This window comes from Caloenas nicobarica, chromosome 2 (assembly GCF_036013445.1).
Source record: "Caloenas nicobarica isolate bCalNic1 chromosome 2, bCalNic1.hap1, whole genome shotgun sequence".
NCBI lineage: Eukaryota > Metazoa > Chordata > Aves > Columbiformes > Columbidae > Caloenas > Caloenas nicobarica.
In genome coordinates, this window is record NC_088246.1 from 140,004,009 (window position 1) to 140,023,783 (window position 19,775).

Here is a 19,775-nt window from a genome sequence, read left to right on the forward strand (position 1 = left end):
TCAGGTTTATTTGACACATTAATTTCCTAGAATGCAGAGCTTTTAGTAGCTATAAAAAGTAAATGGGAAAGGAGCAGCTTTTCCTGTTCAGAGCCTCTTTTAATGTAATAGATTCTGTGTGATAGGACATAATGGTGCTAAAGCAACCTCAATGCATAATTGTAGCAATTCCCAGAATTTCAGTTGCACACTAATAGAATTGTGTTTTATGTAAATTTAGACTTAATTTTCATTTGGAGAAAATGTCTGTGCCCTCCACCTAAGTGCCATGATCACTTAGTTGGGATTTCGCCCATTTTTCTGAGTGCTGCTTAGAATGACTTGTTCTTTGCAGAAAATGTGAAACTTCTGTTGAAAAAGGAAAAAAAGTAATGTTATTTGCCATGATAACTTTCATCATCTGAGAATGCTTACTTAAGGGAAAGGGGGAAATATGAATGTGGAGTTCATTTCTTATGGGATTCTTGGATTTAGCACAAGCTACTGATAAAGGTAGCACGGTGCATTGAACATTCTGTCCTCAAAAAGATCGTTTTTGACTGGTTGGATGCTGCTATACACAGATTTCAGCTTCAGTGAACTGCAAAATCCTATGCAATAAGGTAAAACAGAAGTTTAGGAACACCAATATTAATACAATAAATAATCACGTTTACTCTTCAAAATCAATCCCTCTCTTCTTAAAAAATACAACAAAATATCTTCTGTGAGAACCGTGAATACATAAAAAGCTTTGGGTACCTATGAATATTTCATGTGAGAAAAAGATACCTTTGAATTAACCTAATTATAATTATGTTTTGTTCAGCTTTGTTCTGATACCCAAACTAGACTGAATGCAGCTTATACATTTGGAACAACTTACCAACAAAGTGTAAGTAAGAGATAAAATGGTATTCTAAATTTTGAGTTAAGTTGCTTTTTATGTCATTAGTAATTCAGTGTGTATTGAAGAACTTACAGAGTTTAGCCATAAGGTGCAAAATGGACTTTTTTCTTGAGAAACTGTTGCTTATTTTAATTTATTTATTGTTGAGTGAAATAAAATTTTGATGAATCTTTGTTAAGTATTTTTATTATTCGATATCATTTAATGTTGTTTAATTCATATTTCAGAATGGAAACTTATTTTCTATTTAGGATCATTGCACTTGTCGAATATAGTTATTCTTTTTTGTGCTTTTTCAAATCTCTTGTATTTGATTTATTGAGTATGTAGAGCCTGCTCTTGATTATTAACAACAGTTAATATTACTGGGTTTAAATACAAACACCAATAAATATTAACTTACTGAGTATTTTTAATGTAATTATTTTCATGGATTGTATGGATCACTTTTTTTTTTCCCTACAGCTTTGGAGGAAAGATGGTAGATATGTTATACAAGTATTTAAAGATGGCATGGTTGTTCACATACACAAAACACTACCTACTTTCACATTTAATTTCTTCACACAATCACAGAATGACTGAGGTTGGCAGGGACCTCTGAAGGTCATCTTATCCAACCCTCTGCTCAAGCAGGGCCACCTAGAGCTGGTTGCCCAGGACTGTGTCCAGGCAGCTTTTGAATATGTCCAAGGAGGGAGACTCCACAACCTTTCTGTGGCAGTGCTTGGTCACCCTCACAGTGAAAAAGTGTTTCCTGATTCTCAGAGGGTTTCAGTGTGTGCCCGTTGCCTCTGGTCCTGTCACTGGGCACCACTGAAAAGAGCCTGGCTTTGTCTTGTACACCCTTCCTTCAGCTACGTGTACACATTGATAAGATCCCCCCTGAGCCTTCTCATCTCCAGGCAAAACAGTCCCAGCTCTCTCAGCTTGTCCTCACAGGAGAGATGCTCCAGTCCCTTCGTCATCTCAGTGGCCTGTGCTGCACTATATCAAGTATCTCTATTTCTGTTTTGTACTGGTGAGCCCAGAACTGGACACTGAACTCCATGACTTCAGCGTTTGTGTTTCTTGACTTTAGTGTTTATGCTGTTTCAAATTTTATCCCTGGGAAATTTGCTGGGATATTTTTTTCCTAATCTGTTGAAAAATGTTAGCAGAGCTTCATTTCCCACATCAGTCGTTCTGGTCAATTGCAATAATTTCCAAGAGGTTTGTATAAAAACCTTAGTACTTGGTAGTTGCTTGCAAATAGGCAGAATGCTTTGTCTTTTGCGAAGAAGTGGGACAGATTCCACAATAATTTTGTAGGAGAAGAATCCACAACTTGATAAAATCATTAAATGGCTAAAGTGATCTTTTTATTTTAACATTTCTTTTCTTGTAGTGCAAAATTTCAGTTTCCAAGATTTTATTGGATTTTGCTAATCCAATCTTTTATGACCTGTTCCTTGAATATAATGGTGACAATGGACAACAATATCTTTGGGCTGTGCCAGTTTTAAACTTGAATCTTCAATACAGTGAAATGTTTGTTAATCAAGGTAAGACTGTCATAGTAACATTTCTGTGAATTTAAATAATGTGAATGACTTCAAATGGAAAGCATTTGTATTAATTACTGTTCCTGAGTTATTTTTAAAGATACCACAACACACCATAACTTGTTTCTGTTTTAAGACTTTAATATTTGTGAGCAAGTTCTGCTAGCGTTAACTGCAAGCTTTGGTTGCAGACACCAGCCCAATCAATAATATGCACCAATAAAGCAGTCTGATTTAATTATGTCTTTAAGTTGAAAATAAGTATTCTTACTCTGAATACAGTTATATGTACCATACAGTTATATGTGTCATTTCTAGTAGATTTCATTGGTTTTTTGTGTTGACTTAGTTTTTTTTAAATTATGTGGCTGTCATGTTTTTTCAAAGGCAATAATATGAACAACTGGCTTTTGACTCGTCGATTTTTTTTGGTGGATGCGCTAAGCGGAAAAGAGAATGACTTGGGAAAACTACCAAGAGTAATTCGAATTGCTAGCAAAATAACAATAAGGTGATTAATTGCATGTGATATATAGTGCATAGAAAGTAAAGCAAATTTTGTGCAATCTGCATTTTATTGTCTTAAAATAAAGTTGGTTTATTATGTTGTTTCTAGTATGTCCTGTACTGCTTTTTCGATTGTATACTTGGAAATAGCAAGAGTTTCCACAGGTTGTTCTGATGAGTGAGTCAGAATACGTGATGTTGACTTGTGGCGGTTAAAACTACTGTGATTACTTTCCAGTTAAAATGGATTAGGTTGTGTATGCCTAATGCAAGTTAGCAGGCATTCAGTCACCTTGTGGAGGCAGGTGTCATCCAGAAAGACCTAAAAACTCTGCTAATTCTTTTTCAATGTGTATGTTGCTGACTATACAAGGATGCTATTTCATGCTCTCTATTCTTTTTTTGCAGTATTTTTGCAAACTGTTACCTATTCTGCTATACAATGCAAAATAGACTTGTAGTCATGTAACTGCAATTGTGAGACTACCTGTTAGGGTCGTTACTGATGGTTAATCTCAGCTGGAATATGTTTTGGAAGAACCCTTGTTTCTCCTCCTTTATGTAATGTGACTTTGACATGACTGTCTGAAAATTGAGATATCCCATTTCCTTCAGCTCTTCTTCTCAGCTTATTAGTTAAAAAGATTCCTGAGTAGCACTGAGTACTGATCCATACAAGTAATCATCCTGAATATTATTTTAATGTACTAACTCCATTCGCTGAGAATTACATATTACATTATTTCAAAAAATAAGGATTAGCTTATGTATCTTAGGAGAGCCCCCTCCTACCTTGGAAAAAAAGGATAATGGCAGAAATACAAAATAGAGAAAAGGTCACTCTATAATGTTTTGAGAAAAGTTACTTTTTGGAATTGACTTTAATTGCAACTATCATAATGTAAGCAGTAGGTAAATATTGATTCAGGTATTTTCTTACAGTTTCCCAGCTTTTTCTTTTTATATATTTGTGTACATGCCTTTGTATGCTCTGGTTGCTTTTAAAATGTGAATTGCCATGTCATGGGGTTTGAAACTCACATTTTATTGATCAGGTTGTTCTGTTCATTTAGTATTTTCTTATTAGTACATGTTTCAATCAATATTTTCCAAGCGATTCATCCATTTTTTTTGTATTAAAAGTGATACTGTCTGTATTTCTGCAGAATTCGCCTGTTATCCCATACTCAGAGAGGAACTATCTACCCTCCTCTAATTACTGTTGCTTACACAGATGTGCTTGTCCAAAACCCTGAAACCCAGAGTGTGATGGTGAGATCTTTGTGCTGTCTTAATTGAACTGATTTCTTAATCATGCTTTTAGTTCTGTTGGAATTCCAGTTGAGTGAACATGTGTGGGAGAGTTGTAAAAATCTAATAAGCACTTTCTAGTTCTGCTCAGTTTTGAAGTGGCAAGTTTTCACTAAAAGCTAAAGCTTTTAAAACAAAGCAGTTAGAAGTATTTTCTTTTTAATTTATCTTGCACCTCTTTTAACTTAAAAGACTTAGAATTTTACAATAGGTTGTATAATGCTAAGTTAGGCTACAGTTCAAATAAAATTATATGCACATAAAATAACACGAAAAGTACTCTATGCAATGCACTAAAATCAGCAATTTATGCAAGAAATGGAATATTTTTATTTAAAGCAATGCATTTAAGAGGAGGCTGTTATTACACTGAATTTTCAGGTCACCTGTAGTTTAAGTTAAAATCTTGGTAATGTATCTAAAACACCCTTTAGTGTTTTGTCTGCTGTGTATTATTTTATAGCACATCTCTAAGAGTTAAAGTAAAATAATCCAAAAATCCTTAGCCAGAGGGGTTGGGGACCAATTTGGAGGATATTCTGAAAGCCACCACGTTCTGCTGTAGCAGGTGCAGAAGGGGCATTTCCTACTTGCCCCTTTGCCTGCCATGATGCAACAGCTCACAGGCCCTTTTCCAGTTCCTTTTTTATTTGTTAGATCACATTGCTCTAAAATTGAAAATGTTGATCTTAATATAGTAGAATCACCATTCCGTTATTAAAAAAATATAACATTAACATTTTCTGTTTATCTACCTTCAACAGTTCAGGCTTCCAGTACAGATAGACAACTAGCCGGAAATTTCTGGTGCTAGAACCATTCCTTGCATTCCATATTGGCTGCATGAAAGGAGAGACAGGGAGTTAAGAGAGACAGAAAAATTAGTCACACTTCTTCCCTGCCTAAATGATGTCTTTATTTAACCACAGAAGCAGGACTTTTTTAGAAAATAATTCATTCAAGTGGTGATGGCAGGAACAATTGCTTTTATTTTCTCTGTTTCTGTTATACTATTTCACCTTTACATCTACATCTGATCTACTTAGGCGTTGTAAATTTTGGATGTCTTGTTGCATTTAACATATTTTATGCAAAACCTTCTTTAAAGTAAAAAGGATACATTGAATTTCATTCAAAGTTCTATAAACACAGAGCTTCTAGTAACTAAGCATATTCAGACATAAATCCAAGTGTGGTGATAGAAGGAGCTCTGACAGGAACAAATATTTTAGAAAGCAAAGGCAGGGGTGAGGGAGGATTAGCTTTGGGGAGGGTTTGTACTTTTTTTTTAAACCAAATTAAAATACTATTTATTATCATACTTGTGTTAACTTCAGCCTTGGTGTGACAAAGACTCAGACCAGAATGTTATAAAACCAAGACAAAGTTTTTCTTTTCCTTGTACAAATCTTTCAGACCAAAGTCAAAATGAGTCTTAGGTTAGACAGGAATTTAAGCTAAAGGGAGCAATTTTGATGCTGCCTGACAATTTTTATTTCATTCAAGCTGTAAAAAAAATTTGGTGTCTCAGCTATGTAAGAGCTCACTTCTTGATTTTGCATATTGGTATCGTTACATTAAAGTTACTTGTAATCAACACTGATAAAAGGGAAAGTATCAAACCTTTGGGGTCTTCTTTCAGAAGGAAAAAAATTATGCACATTTGAAAGGATTGTGATTAGGTCCAACTGCTAAATTGCAGGTAGCAGGCATCCATCTCCGGCATTACTGTCAGTAGAATCTGCACCAAGTGTAGCAGAGCACGTGTTAGTGCCAGGTCTGCACTGGAGCACACCAGGTCAGATGTATACAGTAAAAGAAGATATATGCTGTAGTTGTGTAGTAGCCCACCAAAAAAGTGTATAAAACTACCGCTGTCTGTAATAGTTGTAGCATTTCAGAATTTCTATCCATATTTACATTTTGTATCTCAATATTCAGGTTTCCTTCTCAATCAGTTATGAGATGGATCAGTCAGAGGCTCAGGTTCAGACTGATGTAAGTTGTGTTGTCTTTTAATTTGTCGGTATAATGATTTACTTCTATTTTGTGTTTTTTAAAAAATATGTGCAAGTAATTTTTTGTTCTCTTCAGATCACGCTGGGTGTGTTGGGTGGGCTTGCAGTGTTGTGGTCCCTTCTCAAGACTGCAGGCTGGAAGAGGCGCACAGGAAGCTCTATAATTGACTTGCAGGTATGAACAGCTGGTAACATAAAAAGGGACACAACTTCCTCTCTTGAGGGAGACCTTTGCTGTAATATAACTATTCTGTTTCTTAAGGTAACTGAAAAAATTTCTAGCCTAGTGCATAGAACTGTGACCTGGAGTTTGGTTCTCTTGAGGATTCTGATGTTGTTATTTAGGAAATACTTTTGCTAAAAGTAAAGGTATTTACAGAGCTATTCTGATCAGTTGAGTGGCCTTAGTTTTCAGATTAATTCTTTTTGGAACAAAGACTAGCATGTAGGAGTTTCAGATGCTGAATATACCATAAAGATATATGACCATACTAGAAAAATGTTGTTCAAGGGTAATTTTCAGTGCTAGAGTTTCCTGTAGTATGAGCTGCATAACATTTATATGAATGTACATATGCATTACTTAATTGGTTTCACAGATCTCTACAGTGTGTTTTTATAATTGCAGACAGTTTTCAAGTTCTTACTGTTTTACGCTGGAGACCTTGCCAACGTTTTCTTTGTCATCACGGTGGGCACAGGGATTTATTGGCTTGTGTTCTTCAAAGTAAGTGTTTTTCCAGACTTGGGTGTTATGAAAACCTGTTAATATTGCATCCATTTTTACACAAAAATTCATTTTCTTTTTTCCTTTTTTTATTTTTATTTTTGCCTTTCTGGTCAGACTATTGAGGCAAGTTCTATGTCATATTTCATTTTGTGTGCTTAAATTTTTGTGTTCACCTCTTTCTTCTCCTTAGGATTCATTGTGCTTGCAGTCTGCTTAATAGTCGCTTAAAATATTTTAAAAATTCAAAATGATTACACATTAAATATTGCTATTTTTCTGCAAAACGTTGTTCATGTTTATGCACTTAGTATGTTGTTACATATGCTGTCCATATTGTTTCAATGTAACTTCTCAATTACAGGCTCAGCAGTTTGTCTCTGTCCTTTTACCACTTCCATCTCAAGAAGAATATTTTGTTACATACATAGCATGTGCCTTCAGTTTAAAGGTAAATATTTTTTCCTCTGGCATTAAAGACATTACAACATATGCTTCTGCATATTTTCAGTAGGCTTGTTTTTAAACATTTTGTATAGTTCATTTAGTTTATAGATGTAAACAATTATTCTAAGAATTAAATCAGTTTTCCATAGACATTTATTTTGTGGTGACTTTATAGGGAAATAAATGTCTAAGAAAGATGATCTATGGAAAATTATTCTTTCAAGGATTAAGATGTAAAGAAACCCAAATAAAATAACACCATATCGAGAAAGCAAGTGCTTTCTTTTAAAGCAGAGTATAAGTGCTGTCAGTTCCTGATTAAAAAGAAGACATTAAAATAATTATGTTCAAGCATACTTCTAGAATTCGAATATCAATATTCTGTCTTCATGGGACATACAAGTATTTTATTAATTTTGGGTATTATATTGAATTGGAATTCATAATACAGATTAATATGTTATGGGAAACTACTTAGTCATTTTTTTATAAATTTGTTACTTTGATGTATTTTCTTTACTATTTTGCATGTCGTCACATGATTTACCATTACTCCAAGCTTTTATGTTAAAAAAAAGAAAAAATCAAAAGTTGGTAACAAAGTTGCAGTCTCAGGTAGAATCAAGTATATCCGTTGTTATGTTTAATGAATGACGTGAAATTACTGTTTCTTCATCATTGACTGTATGCTGTTGCTATCCTTACTGTTTATATTTCTCCTTTTTCTTTCTTAGGCTCTGCAATTCTTACAATTGCTGGTTTCACAACTTACTGTAGATATTTTCTTCATTGACTGGGAAAGACCTAAGGGCAAAGTTCTTAAAGCAGTCGAAGGTAACTCAAACTGTGCTTGTGTGTATAAACAGGTTTGTTTAAATTAATACTCTCAAGCATTAAATTTCAGAGCTTAATTATATGTATTCGTTTTAGGTGAAGGTGTTATTAAAAGTGCTGCGGCACCTGTGAGCATATGGAGGACATATTTTATAGCAAATGAATGGAATGAAATTCAGACAGTGAGGAAGATAAATCACCTCTTTCAAGTGCTTGCAGTTCTTTTTTTCCTGGAGGTATTATTACTAAAATTATTATTATTATTATTATTATTATTGACTTTTTATGATTCACAACCAGAGCGTAACATAAGGGTCTGGTTTTTGTTTCTTGCTTTCTCTGTGGTAATAGTGGATGACCTTCAAGTTCATTTGAAAACATGTAACTTAGTAAAATAATTATTTAAACATTTTTTAGTTTGTTTGTATGTATGTATGTTTGGGTCATTGCAATATTTCATTAAGGAAGGCTTAAAAAAAACCAAACAACCACAAACAACCCTTAATTACCTTAGAGAACTTTGTTAGTTCTGTTTGTTTTTTTTAAGCTGGGCGTTACCTTAAATGGCTTGAGAGACTAATAAATCTGCGTACACACTCAATTATTTGTTTGCCTGCTGACTCCCTCTTGCCACAGTCTACAGCTTTATTTCTAGTTTCATATTTATTCGAAATGAGTTTCCTTCCTGCTAATTTGCTGTAGTGACCTTTTATAAAGCAGGAAATGAAATGTGCCAGTTCTGTTCCTGATGGCATAACACAAGGCAGTATGCCTTCAGTTACGGTTTAAGGAGACGTGAGAACTTGTGCTTTTGCTTTTCGAAACATTTTGGTTTGTTTCTTGGTAAGTACTTTTATTTTGGGAAGTATTCTTAAAGCATGTAGCATATAGTTGTTTATATGAGGGTTTTTTACATATTAATACTTTTATTCATTTTTATGTTTCTGGTTTTAAATTTCCTATTTTTCTTTCAAATTAAATACAGAAAAAAAACCACAAACAAACAAACAAATCACACCAAAATAAAACAAAAAACCCCTTTTCTCATTCACTACATCAGTATTTTTGCTGTTGGTAAATACAGGCCAGGAACAACAACTGTGCCATGTTCCAAGGAAGGAATGGGAGAAAAAAGAGCAAGTATTCCCACAACTAACTAATTTGCTCAGGTTACTCTTCATAGGCTCCTGGTATTACTAGAAGAGAGAGGCTACTCTTAGTAAAGGGTGATTAACATCTTGCTCTATGACTCCTGCTATGAATTTCCCTCTGAAAAATCATTTTCTTGCCACTAATAGTGGAGGAAGTCATGAAAGGTACCTAAATAGGTTAAAATTGGTGTTTGTGAAAACCTCAGCTGATCTTTATAACTTTTATTGTCATGCTGGAGATTGGAATGTAGTTTTCCTAGAAGTGTAATGCTCAGGGTAGGTACAGCAATTAGCTCCTTCCTACAGAGAGGAACTTCCGTATTGCTCAAAACCTGCCTTCTTGACTTACCAGTTTTGATGAAGTGACTGTTCAGTTCTCATTAATCATGGTGACGGGCTCTACAGTTGTAGAAAACAAGTCAGGAAAGGCAGTAGTTGGAGGAAGTTGGAGAGTGTGGCAGAAGGAGTCTCTCAGGCCTCATGGCTGGCACTGCAGCAGCCCCGGGTTGGCTACATGTCACCGTGGCAGTGTTGGCTCCATGGCACTTTGGCCACAAAACTGAGCTTTCCACTATTGTCCTGGGTCTGGCTGGGATAGAGTTAATTTTCTCTGCAGTAGCCCATAGGATGCCACATTTTGGATTTGTGGCCGAAAAAAGGCTGATAACACACCGATGGTTTTGCTATGGCTGAACAGCGCTTGCAGAGCATCAAGGATGATCTCCAGAGGTCCCTTCCAGCCCTAACTATTCCGTGATTCCGTGAGGGGGCTGGGGTGCACAAGAAGCTGTGAGGAGAACACAACCAGGAGAGCTGACCCCTGCTGACCAAAGTGCTATTCCATACCATGTACCATCATGCTCAGCAATGACAATGGAGGGGAGGGATTATTCTGGTGACTGGCTGGGCATCGATCTGCCTCTGGGAGGTAGTAATTGCCTTTGCATCTCATGTCATGTTGTTTGGTTGGTTGGTTGGTTTGTTTGTTTTTCACCACCTTCCCTTTTCTTGGCTTATTAAACTGTCTTTATCTTGACCAAAAAGTTTTCTCACTTTTGTTCTTCCTGTTCCCCATCCTGCTGTGGTGAGGGTTAACCCACCACAAATATGTTGGTGGTGCAGCTTCAGTTCTGAATTATTTTCACAAAATTCTCACCTCTTTGGTGTTTCAAGACATAGCGTTTCTCTCATCTTCTTTATTTCGGAATTTTTTTTAGATTGTTTGCTTAAAATATATTCAGCCATAAAGACAATAGAGGTAAATATATTTCTGTTCAAAAAAACAACAAAAAAAATCTGTTTCTTACAGTCACAAAACAAGTAAAAAAATTAACATTGGAATATATAGGACCAAAAAGCTGAAATTTGGCAGAAATAATCTCTCTCTGCAGTCTAACAGTAGAATCTTTGGAGTTTTTCAGTAAAAATCAATGTTGACCTGTCGTGAGATTTAGCTGCATGTGTTCTGAATTTGTGTCAACACATGCATACAGATTAATGATTTTAATTATATTTCCTGTTAATAACACTGGATCACACAAGTGGGCTCTATCATAGAGAACATGCTAATATTCCCAGGTCCATTTTTCCCATTTTTTTCATCATCCTGTTATGATGGAAACAACAGGGTAATAATTAATACTATTTATTGCCTCATGTTGTTACATTGACATTTTTATCTCTTCAGGTGGTGGGATTTTCAAACCTGGCTTTAATGGATTCTTCTTCCAGTCTTACGAGAAGCAGCGACAGTTACATCGCTCCTTGGAGCCGCATTTTAAGATTTGGTGTGTCTGCGGCACTCTGGCTAGCCATTGCCTTGTTACAGGTATGTGAAACATGTGAGATACTGAATTATCATTTTCAGGCCAGTTCTTGGAAGCTAGAACATATCACCAGGCCATCCGTACCACGTCTCATAGCATTGGGTAGATTAGTAACTGTTTTATGTGATCTAGACTTTTAGCTACTTTAGCATGGGACACCTTTAGAGCTCAAAATTAATCTTCTAAGCTATGAGACATCTTACTTAGTAGTCAGAATTTTAATCCTCCCAAAGGTGTTAATTTATGCAACTACTTTGTTTTAAACAATTTTGAAGCATCTCCAAGTTCAAAATGAAAAGCAGGTTATTGCTACAACTTTACTTCTTAGAGGAAGGATGTCAATCCCTTTTCATAGTCCAATGCGATGGTGACCACTCCAGAAGTCTGTAATTTGTGGGTGTTAAACTGTGAAGCTAATTGCTTAATAAAGTCAAATCGGATGAACTAATAAAAGAAAATTTGGTTGATTTCTTTCAGATTGTATTTTTTTCTGTGTTTTATGAAAGATTTGTTGAAGATAAGATAAGCCAGTTTGTTGATTTGTGTTGCATGAGCAATGTAAGTATTTCTTTGTCTAATCTGTACAGCAGTAATTTTAATAAAATAACACAGAAGATAGTTTTAAGAATATGAAATAACATTTATTCTTTTAATTTAATCAGAGATTACTAGCTAACAGCCAGTTTTTTTGAGCTCATTTTATTGGTGCAATCTGCAAGATTTCAGTTAAACTTTAATTGCAAAAAGAGTCTGTAACTATAGGTATCAATATGTCCTTTTAGACATGTGATTTTTAGGTTGTTTTTGAAGTTAAATTGGTTACATATGCTCATACAGGTTCTAGTATAGGTTGGGGAATGACCTGTTGGAGGGCAGTGTAGGGGAAAGGGACCTGGGGGTCCTGGTGGACAGCAGGATGACCATGAGCCAGCACTGTGCCCTTGTGGCCAGGAAGGCCAATGGCATCCTGGGGTGTATTAGAAGGGGGATGGTTAGTAGGTCAAGAGAGGTTCTCCTCCCCCTCTACTCTGCCCTGGTGAGACCGCATCTGGAATATTGTGTCTAGTTCTGGGCCCCCCAGTTCAAGAAGGATAGGGAACTGCTGGAGAGAGTCCAGCGCAGGGCAACAAAGATGATGAAGGGAGTGGAGCATCTCCCTTATGAGGAAAGGCTGAGGGAGCTGGGTCTCTTTAGCTTGGAGAAGAGGAGACTGAGGGGTGACCTCATCAATGTTTATAAATATGTAAAGGGTGAGTGTCACGAGGATGGAGCCAGGCTCTTCTCAGTGACAACCAACAGTAAGACAAGGGGTAATGGATTCAAGCTGGAACACAAGAGGTTCCACTTAAATTTGAGAAGAAACTTCTTCTCAGTGAGGGTGACGGAACACTGGAACAGGCTGCCCGGGGAGGTTGTGGAGTCTCCTTCTCTGGAGACATTCAAAACCCGCCTGGACGCCTCCTGTGTAACCTCATCTGGGTGTTCCTGCTCTGGCAGGGGGATTGGACTAGATGATCTTTTGAGGTCCCTTCCAATCCCTAACATTCTGTGATTCTGTGATACAGAATTAAAAAGTAACAAATTATGACAGAAATTAGGTGCAGAACCCTTCACTGCCATTCTGTCTACTGGTTTGCATTTTAGTACTTTTGTATTACAGCCACGGCTGTCTTGGTTTTATTTAATATGTTTATGTTCAGTTTCTGCTCCTGTCTTGTGGTTGTCCCTCAACCACTGAACTCCATGGTTGTCCCCCTTGGACAGTTATCACCTTTTTCATGCATTTTCACTTACGTCTGAACTAATTCGCTTTCCCTAGTTCAAATATGGGTCTTGTAGCTTTGTACTGCAAGAATTCCTTTTTAACCAAAGAAGAGTGCAGTCAGAACAGGTTGGACCAGCTCATTTGTCCAGAACTTCTTAAAAATACAGAGATTAATCCTTTTTATCGGCCTTTTCAGCCTTGATTATTCCTCTTCCATGAAACACCCATGTAGAGCACGGGTTGTAGAGAGAGTTAATTTGGGGTTGTATGTGATATATAAGCATTGTAACATACCAAATTAAATTCTATTAAATACAGTCTCCTAGGAGCTCAACTAGAGTCATGCATATATATTATGTATCACAGAAATAACTTTTGAATCAAAATAAAAGCTAATAACTTTGCTTTAATTTTTTGGCTCTGTGAAATTAAGTACTGATCATTGCTGTCGACAAACTAAACTTGAAGCTGGTTTGTGCTTCTAGTTAAACATGGATAGGATTAATCAGTTAAGAGTTATCAAATTTTTTTTCCTGCCATATTTATTTTGGTACCTGCCTACTTTGTATTTGTAGAAGGGCTGGTTGTGCTGATCTCTACTGTCAGTTGAAAAGTTCAGAAATAAAATTATAATGTTTAATTAAAGTATTCTTTTCCCTCATCTCTTTTAGATTTCAGTGTTTCTCTTGTCACACAGCTGCTTTGGTTATTATATCCACGGTCGCTCTGTGCATGGACATGCAGATACCAATATGGAAGAAATGAATATGAACCTAAAGAGAGAAGCAGTAAGTAAAAGTAGTAATGTTTATACCTGCTCTAATTATTTATTTTATTAAAAAACTTTGCATTGTGGACCTGCACTTGTACATTACTTGCGTTCAGTGGTGGACTTGGCAGTGTTAGGTTACCAGTTGGACTCGATGATCTTAAAGGTCTTTTTCAACCTAAACGATTCTATGATTCTGTGATTACTTTGCACCAAGTTGTAACACTTAAAAGATACTGGCTGTTTGTGTGCAAATATATGACTGAGTAGTGCTTTTACCTAGTTCTTCATCTTTCTTCTTCACTATTTCTTCTTCTCTGTTTCTTCTTCATTTCATAAATATAAAATTCCTGTTTTTCTAAAAAGTTTTTTCGTGCATTTAAGAACCTTCTTTTTGATATTGAAGCTTTTCATAAGCTCATGACCACATTCAAAAAGGTGCATACCAAGAAGCTTTCAAAAATAGACGAGTCTCAAAAATTCCTCATACAGAGACATTTACTCTTCGAAAAAATTATTTTATTTCATCTCTTCTTCTTTGGTGATAAACCTATTCTTTACAGAAGTTAATTTGAATAAGTATTTTTCTAGTTTGTTTTATCTTTGTGTCCTGGTTTAATGGTGACACTTTGCTGCAAAATCAGGCAAATGTAAAATATCTCATACAAGTTTGGAGTACTTTGCATTAAATTTCATGATATTTTGCATCTTTGTAGGGATAAGTAGGAAGAAAGTAACTTAGACAAAGGATATTGCTATTTCAATGATAAGTGGACAGAAAAAAAACATATCCCTGTGAAAATTAAATCTCAGACATTGAAATATGGAGGAATCTTTTTAATAATATTTTTGACTTATGTGTTCCTATATTTTTTTTCCTAATTGCTTATTTTAATATATTTTTTGAAAAAAGCAGATGTTTTCCCTATAGAGTTGTCAAATTTTCTATTTTATTGGGTTTTTTGAGATTTATTAAATGTGACCTGAAAAACATATGGAAAAAGTCAGGAATCCAAAGCACAAAAAGAGCAGGACACATATAGAATAAATTATAAACATAAAAATGGCTTCAGAATGAATGTCAAAAGATGTATTGGAAAGTAGTGAACTGAACACAGGTGGGAAGAGGAATATGACTTTGTGACAGCAGGGGTCAGGATTTCATGTTCTAAGAAAACCTTGCTAAAATAGAACCAAGGCTGTAGTGGATTCAAATGTTTAGAGATATTAAGTACTATGAGTACATGAAAGAGAGGAAATTAAAAGCTTTTTACTTTCTTGGGTCTATGAATGACATTAATAATGTTAATCTCCAATTGCTTTAATTGTATAGGAAAATCTATGTAGTCAGAGAGGTTTGTTGCCGAATACAGATGGCCAGACATTTCAGATTTCCATTTCAAGAAAAATGCGACTGCACTATGACAGGATTCATGAAACCCTAACAAGAGTAAGTAAGATATTTGTATTCTGTAAATGTCATTTAAAATATGTAATTTTTCTGCTGAAGTCATGGTCATGTTATATTTCAGAAACGTGGTCCTGCAAGGCTTTTGGACTCCTCTGCAAATACTTTTGAACAAAGCACAAGGGCATACAACACAATGAACAAATTTCTCGGTTCCTTTATTGATCACGTATGTATATTGACATTACTATATTAAGGAAAATATGATTATAGTAAGTAGAGGCTAAAAATTGTAAATCTGAAAGACTGTAAATTCTCTTTAACCATATGTGTTTGAAGACTTGTTGTTAAAGACTGTATAGCAACTGGAACAGTCCTTCATTCAAAAAAAATACTGAGTACTGTCCAACAGTGCAGCCTGCTCTTAAAAATGACAAATTCTTTTTTGTTATCTACTTATTTTTGTCGTGGAGTAGACCGGTGCTTTTTTTCATTCATAAAGGTCTTAGGTGGCTCTACTTCACTTTGTAACAAGTACTTTTTCTTCGAAATTATAAAACAAGAAGTTTTGGTTTTCCTTTTCTTATAGGTTCACAAAGAAATGGATTATATTGTTAAAGATAAGTTGCTGCTTGAGCGGATTCTTGGCATGGAGTTCATGGAACCAATAGAGAAAAGTATTTTTTACAATGGTAAAAAAATTTGCGACTTGGTATTTGTACTATTATAAGTATGTAGGTTTCTGTGTAGATTTCTTTCCCAAGGGTTAGCAGTCTAAACTGGACTTTACAGCAGGAGAGGTCACTAAACGACCAGTTGTAAGGGAGGTATTTAAGAGATGTTCTTCAGGTTACAGACATCTTATTTAGAATTTGTCGCTCAACTGCCGTGTTTTTTCTTTTAGGTAACTGAAAGGACACCATGTAGAGATGTGCACTCTCTAGATCAGATATCTACTTTGTAAATGGAAAGAAGGACCCGCAATATTTAAATAGCTCCCTGTTACTTTTTTTTTACTATATAGAACTAAATCTCTTAAGAAACAACCAAAAGTACAAAAGATAATTTCTTTACAGAGGATATTGATCACAGTGAGGACGTTTTAGTGGCAATGTAATATAAGCTGTGAACTTAGGCCTGGTACCAATCTGCTTCCTCAGTCCCTGAGCTGTACAGAATCCATCAAAAATTATCTTTGAAAACCTTAGTTCCAACCCTGATTCTTCCCCTAACCATAAGTATGGCCATCACCTGCATGAACACTAGACATTAACTAGTGATCCAAGATGATGCAAACCCTCATTTTGAGTCCCTCAAGTACTTGGCTCTCCAGCTTTGCTGTTCAAAAACTCTAAACCTTATCAGAACCATAACCCAATCCATAGATGTTACCAGATGACCATTACACGTGTCATTATTCTTATGTAATAGCAATCCGCCAATTACATCACTGAGCTTTGCAGAACTTTCCCTGCTCTCTGACACTGCAGCTGCAAAAGCTGAATCCTAATCCGAATTGTAAACCTTACTAGTAATCAGGAATGCAGCACATGCTTTCAAACTAGCCATGGTTGTAGGCTGATATTTTTGTTCAGTCCGGATGTCTGAGCTACACCTAATTCATTAAAGGCCTAGGCTCTCCTCCTCTGTCATGGTGGAGCACTATCTTTACTAATAGATGTTGCCAGGTAACCTCTATCTGCCTTAAAAGTATAACTAGGACTTTCTTCAGCCTCAGTCTGTGATTCCACACCTTGCAATATCAGCCATTCCAAAACCCTGTTCTAAACCCCAGGTTTACTCAGCTGTAGATGTTGCCAGGTATGCAATGTTGGAGTTAGAATTGAGCAAGCATGATGTGTTGTCTCCAAATTGTGCAGTATTCAACAAAGGTTTGGTCTTTTTGACTGCCATCATTTCCAAGTTCATAATCAGAAGGATGGGCGTAAATATACTGCTTGATGGTTTACACTGCCATGGCTCCCAGAAGTTTAGATACAAATCAGAATTTCTTGGAAGTAGGACATACACAAGTTGTAATGAAAATATGCTGTTTCAAATAAAACTTGCATTAGACATGTAGTAGGAAGAGGGAAAATAACCTGTTTTCTGTAATTGTTTATTTTAAATGTTCTTTTCTCTTTTGAAAGTCATGCTTTTTGATAAAATGAAGAAGTGGATAAGTGGTCTAGACTACTTTGGCTATGAAGAAGGTATTTTAAGCTTAAAAGACCCGTTCCTGGGAAACTATTAACCAAAGGAACAAAGATGATGTTAAGTTGTAAAGCTACTTCTAAGTAAACCTTTAAGCATGTGTTTTTATTATTTTGTTTAGGGCCACAGCTTACACTGGCTAAATATGTCAGTGATGAGGAAGTTACATCTGCGTCTTGTTCAGAGCAGCCTTTCTTAAACAATCTGATCAAGATTTTGGGAGTGAATAAAGTTGCGTGTGGCACGTGGGCTTTTCCTATTGTGTTTGTCAGTATTAAGCCATTTTATAAGTGAAAAAGTTTGTATCACTTTGCTTCGATAGAATGCCGTAAGTGGCTCTTGCTCTGACTTTCCTTTTTCTTACCAGCTTACTCAGCACAAACTGACACAAACTTGCATGTCACAGAAATAATCATTTTTCAAAAATTCTTTTCTTTCTGTAGATGAAGGACACTCTTTCAGTGATGTTCTCTATTATGGCAATGAGACAACGCTGCTCATCTTCGATATCCTGTTTTTCTCTGTTGTGGATCTGGCTTCTCAAAGTTTTATTTTAGCCGCTATTCTAACATACTTGCAACAAGAGGTAAATTTTAATATAAGAACAAAGTAATATTTAAAAAACATGGGTTAGTATGGAAGTTTATTTAGTTAAGTAGAAAATTAAAGCAGTAGGTTAGCAGTATGTGGTGACAGAAGATTGCACTGAGAGCTTATAAAATACTTCTTTGACTTTTTTGTCAAATAGGCTTCTGAGAAATTAATTTTATTCACATGCCCGTCATGAATAAAGAGGCTACAAATAACTTTCAATACAAAACACAAGTGACTATTAAAACTAATCACACATAGTTATATCATATTTCAGGTTGGAAAGATATAAAAAATGCTGAACAAAGTTAAGCACCTAATTTACTCGTTATTATGATTTAAAGATAGTATGAAGTTATTATTTTATATTAAGTACTGAAACATACTGTTTTAAGTATTTCTTCTTTAATGCATATTTTCTAAAATGTTCTTAGATATTTAGGTTTATTCGTAATACACTTGGGCAGAAGAATTTGGCATCCAAAACCTTGGTGGATGAAAGATTTCTCATTTAATTAAGAAGATGAAAAACTTTGTTGAGAAGTTAATAAGGGAATTTATGTCCACGATCAAAGCATCTCCGATATGCAGATTAGTTGTAGTGCACTTTTCAATAATAATGATGTCATGGTTTTGAAATGTATCATTTTTATATTGTGTGCTATTAAACTTTATGTATTTACAAATATTTGTTTTAATTTGTGAACACTAAGCCATAGGCCTTTAAAAGGAAAAGTACATGAAAATAAGACAGAAGTAAACTTACTGTTGTTATTATTAGAATAAGATAAAAGATAAGGACCACTCACTTTGAGGCAAAAATTTGAGCATTCTGGTTGGCAGGAGAGGTTGTCAACTCTTAAATTTTCTGAAAATCACTTAAATCCCTTTTTTTCTGTAATTTATTTTGAGCTATATATTTAGCAGACATATTTCCAGTTTTACATAGCACAGAATTTGTTCTGGATTAAGTTAATATTTCAAGAGGGCTTTTTAAAAATCACTTATTTACAGTGACTCCAACTTGAAATGTTAACTTTTCTTTAGTATTTCATAGTATTGTACAGTTGTGTCTCTTCTCTTGGTCTTTATCATTGTTTCTCTTGGATGTGGACTGCACATGACAAAGGTTCCTGGTGTTTGAAATACAGTAGTGTTACAACAATGCAGAAAAACAGGCAGAGGAGAGGTTAGAGGTATTTGGGGTTTGTTCCTGATCTTCTGTCATCTGATGCAAGATGCCCAGGGAAATAGAGTAATTCTTCTGTGCTGTTTCCACACAAGTGAAATAGAAGTAATTGTTCTTATCTGTTTAGAAGTGTTTTCACAGGTGCCTATATATGCTCATGTACCTCTGTCTCTAATTTTCTAGCTTTATTATCTTTAGGAACAACACAGAGACTATAATCATTTTACTGTCATATTTTTGGAATTTAGATGAGTTAATAATTATTAGATGAGTTAATAATTATTCAAGTGCCACTTATTAAGTGTTAAGGGAGAATAGGAATGGCCTTCAAAACACCTCAAAGTGAGGTGTCTACCTCCCTCTGTAAAGTCTCCCTAGTTTTTTAAAATGCTGTTTTTCAGTAAATGATTAAACATGAATGGTGTTTGCTGTTTTTGTAACTGTTACTTGTCTTTAGATGATTCAACAAGGGACTTTCACCAGCAAAAACACCATAAAAATGTAAGTCGAGGTTACCATGCTTGTTCCAAAACAGAGACTGAGGGCAGGATTAGTTGGACCTAGCAGATTTTCAATGCCAACATG

General features: G+C 35.3%; 1 protein-coding gene across 2 annotated transcripts in view; it reads left to right on the forward strand.

Moving 5' to 3' along the window:
* TMEM67 (transmembrane protein 67) overlaps positions 1-18,981 on the forward strand; it is a 31,458-nt gene extending 12,477 nt beyond the window's left edge. Inside the window, exons 11-28 of one of the 2 annotated variants that reach the window (XM_065628032.1) lie at positions 809-874; positions 2,277-2,433; positions 2,821-2,944; positions 4,107-4,212; positions 6,193-6,249; positions 6,346-6,444; positions 6,898-6,996; positions 7,361-7,447; positions 8,178-8,277; positions 8,374-8,513; positions 11,116-11,256; positions 11,732-11,812; positions 13,691-13,807; positions 15,122-15,238; positions 15,321-15,425; positions 15,786-15,888; positions 17,854-17,996; positions 18,436-18,981. In XM_065628032.1, coding sequence (XP_065484104.1) covers positions 809-874; positions 2,277-2,433; positions 2,821-2,944; positions 4,107-4,212; positions 6,193-6,249; positions 6,346-6,444; positions 6,898-6,996; positions 7,361-7,447; positions 8,178-8,277; positions 8,374-8,513; positions 11,116-11,256; positions 11,732-11,812; positions 13,691-13,807; positions 15,122-15,238; positions 15,321-15,425; positions 15,786-15,888; positions 17,854-17,996; positions 18,436-18,516 — 1,923 coding nt within the window. In that variant the 3' untranslated portion in view covers positions 18,517-18,981. The remainder of the gene's footprint in view (positions 1-808; positions 875-2,276; positions 2,434-2,820; positions 2,945-4,106; positions 4,213-6,192; positions 6,250-6,345; positions 6,445-6,897; positions 6,997-7,360; positions 7,448-8,177; positions 8,278-8,373; positions 8,514-11,115; positions 11,257-11,731; positions 11,813-13,690; positions 13,808-15,121; positions 15,239-15,320; positions 15,426-15,785; positions 15,889-17,853; positions 17,997-18,435) is intronic. The other variant, XM_065628034.1, reaches the window with a different exon arrangement.
* Positions 18,982-19,775: the final 794 nt, after the last annotated feature.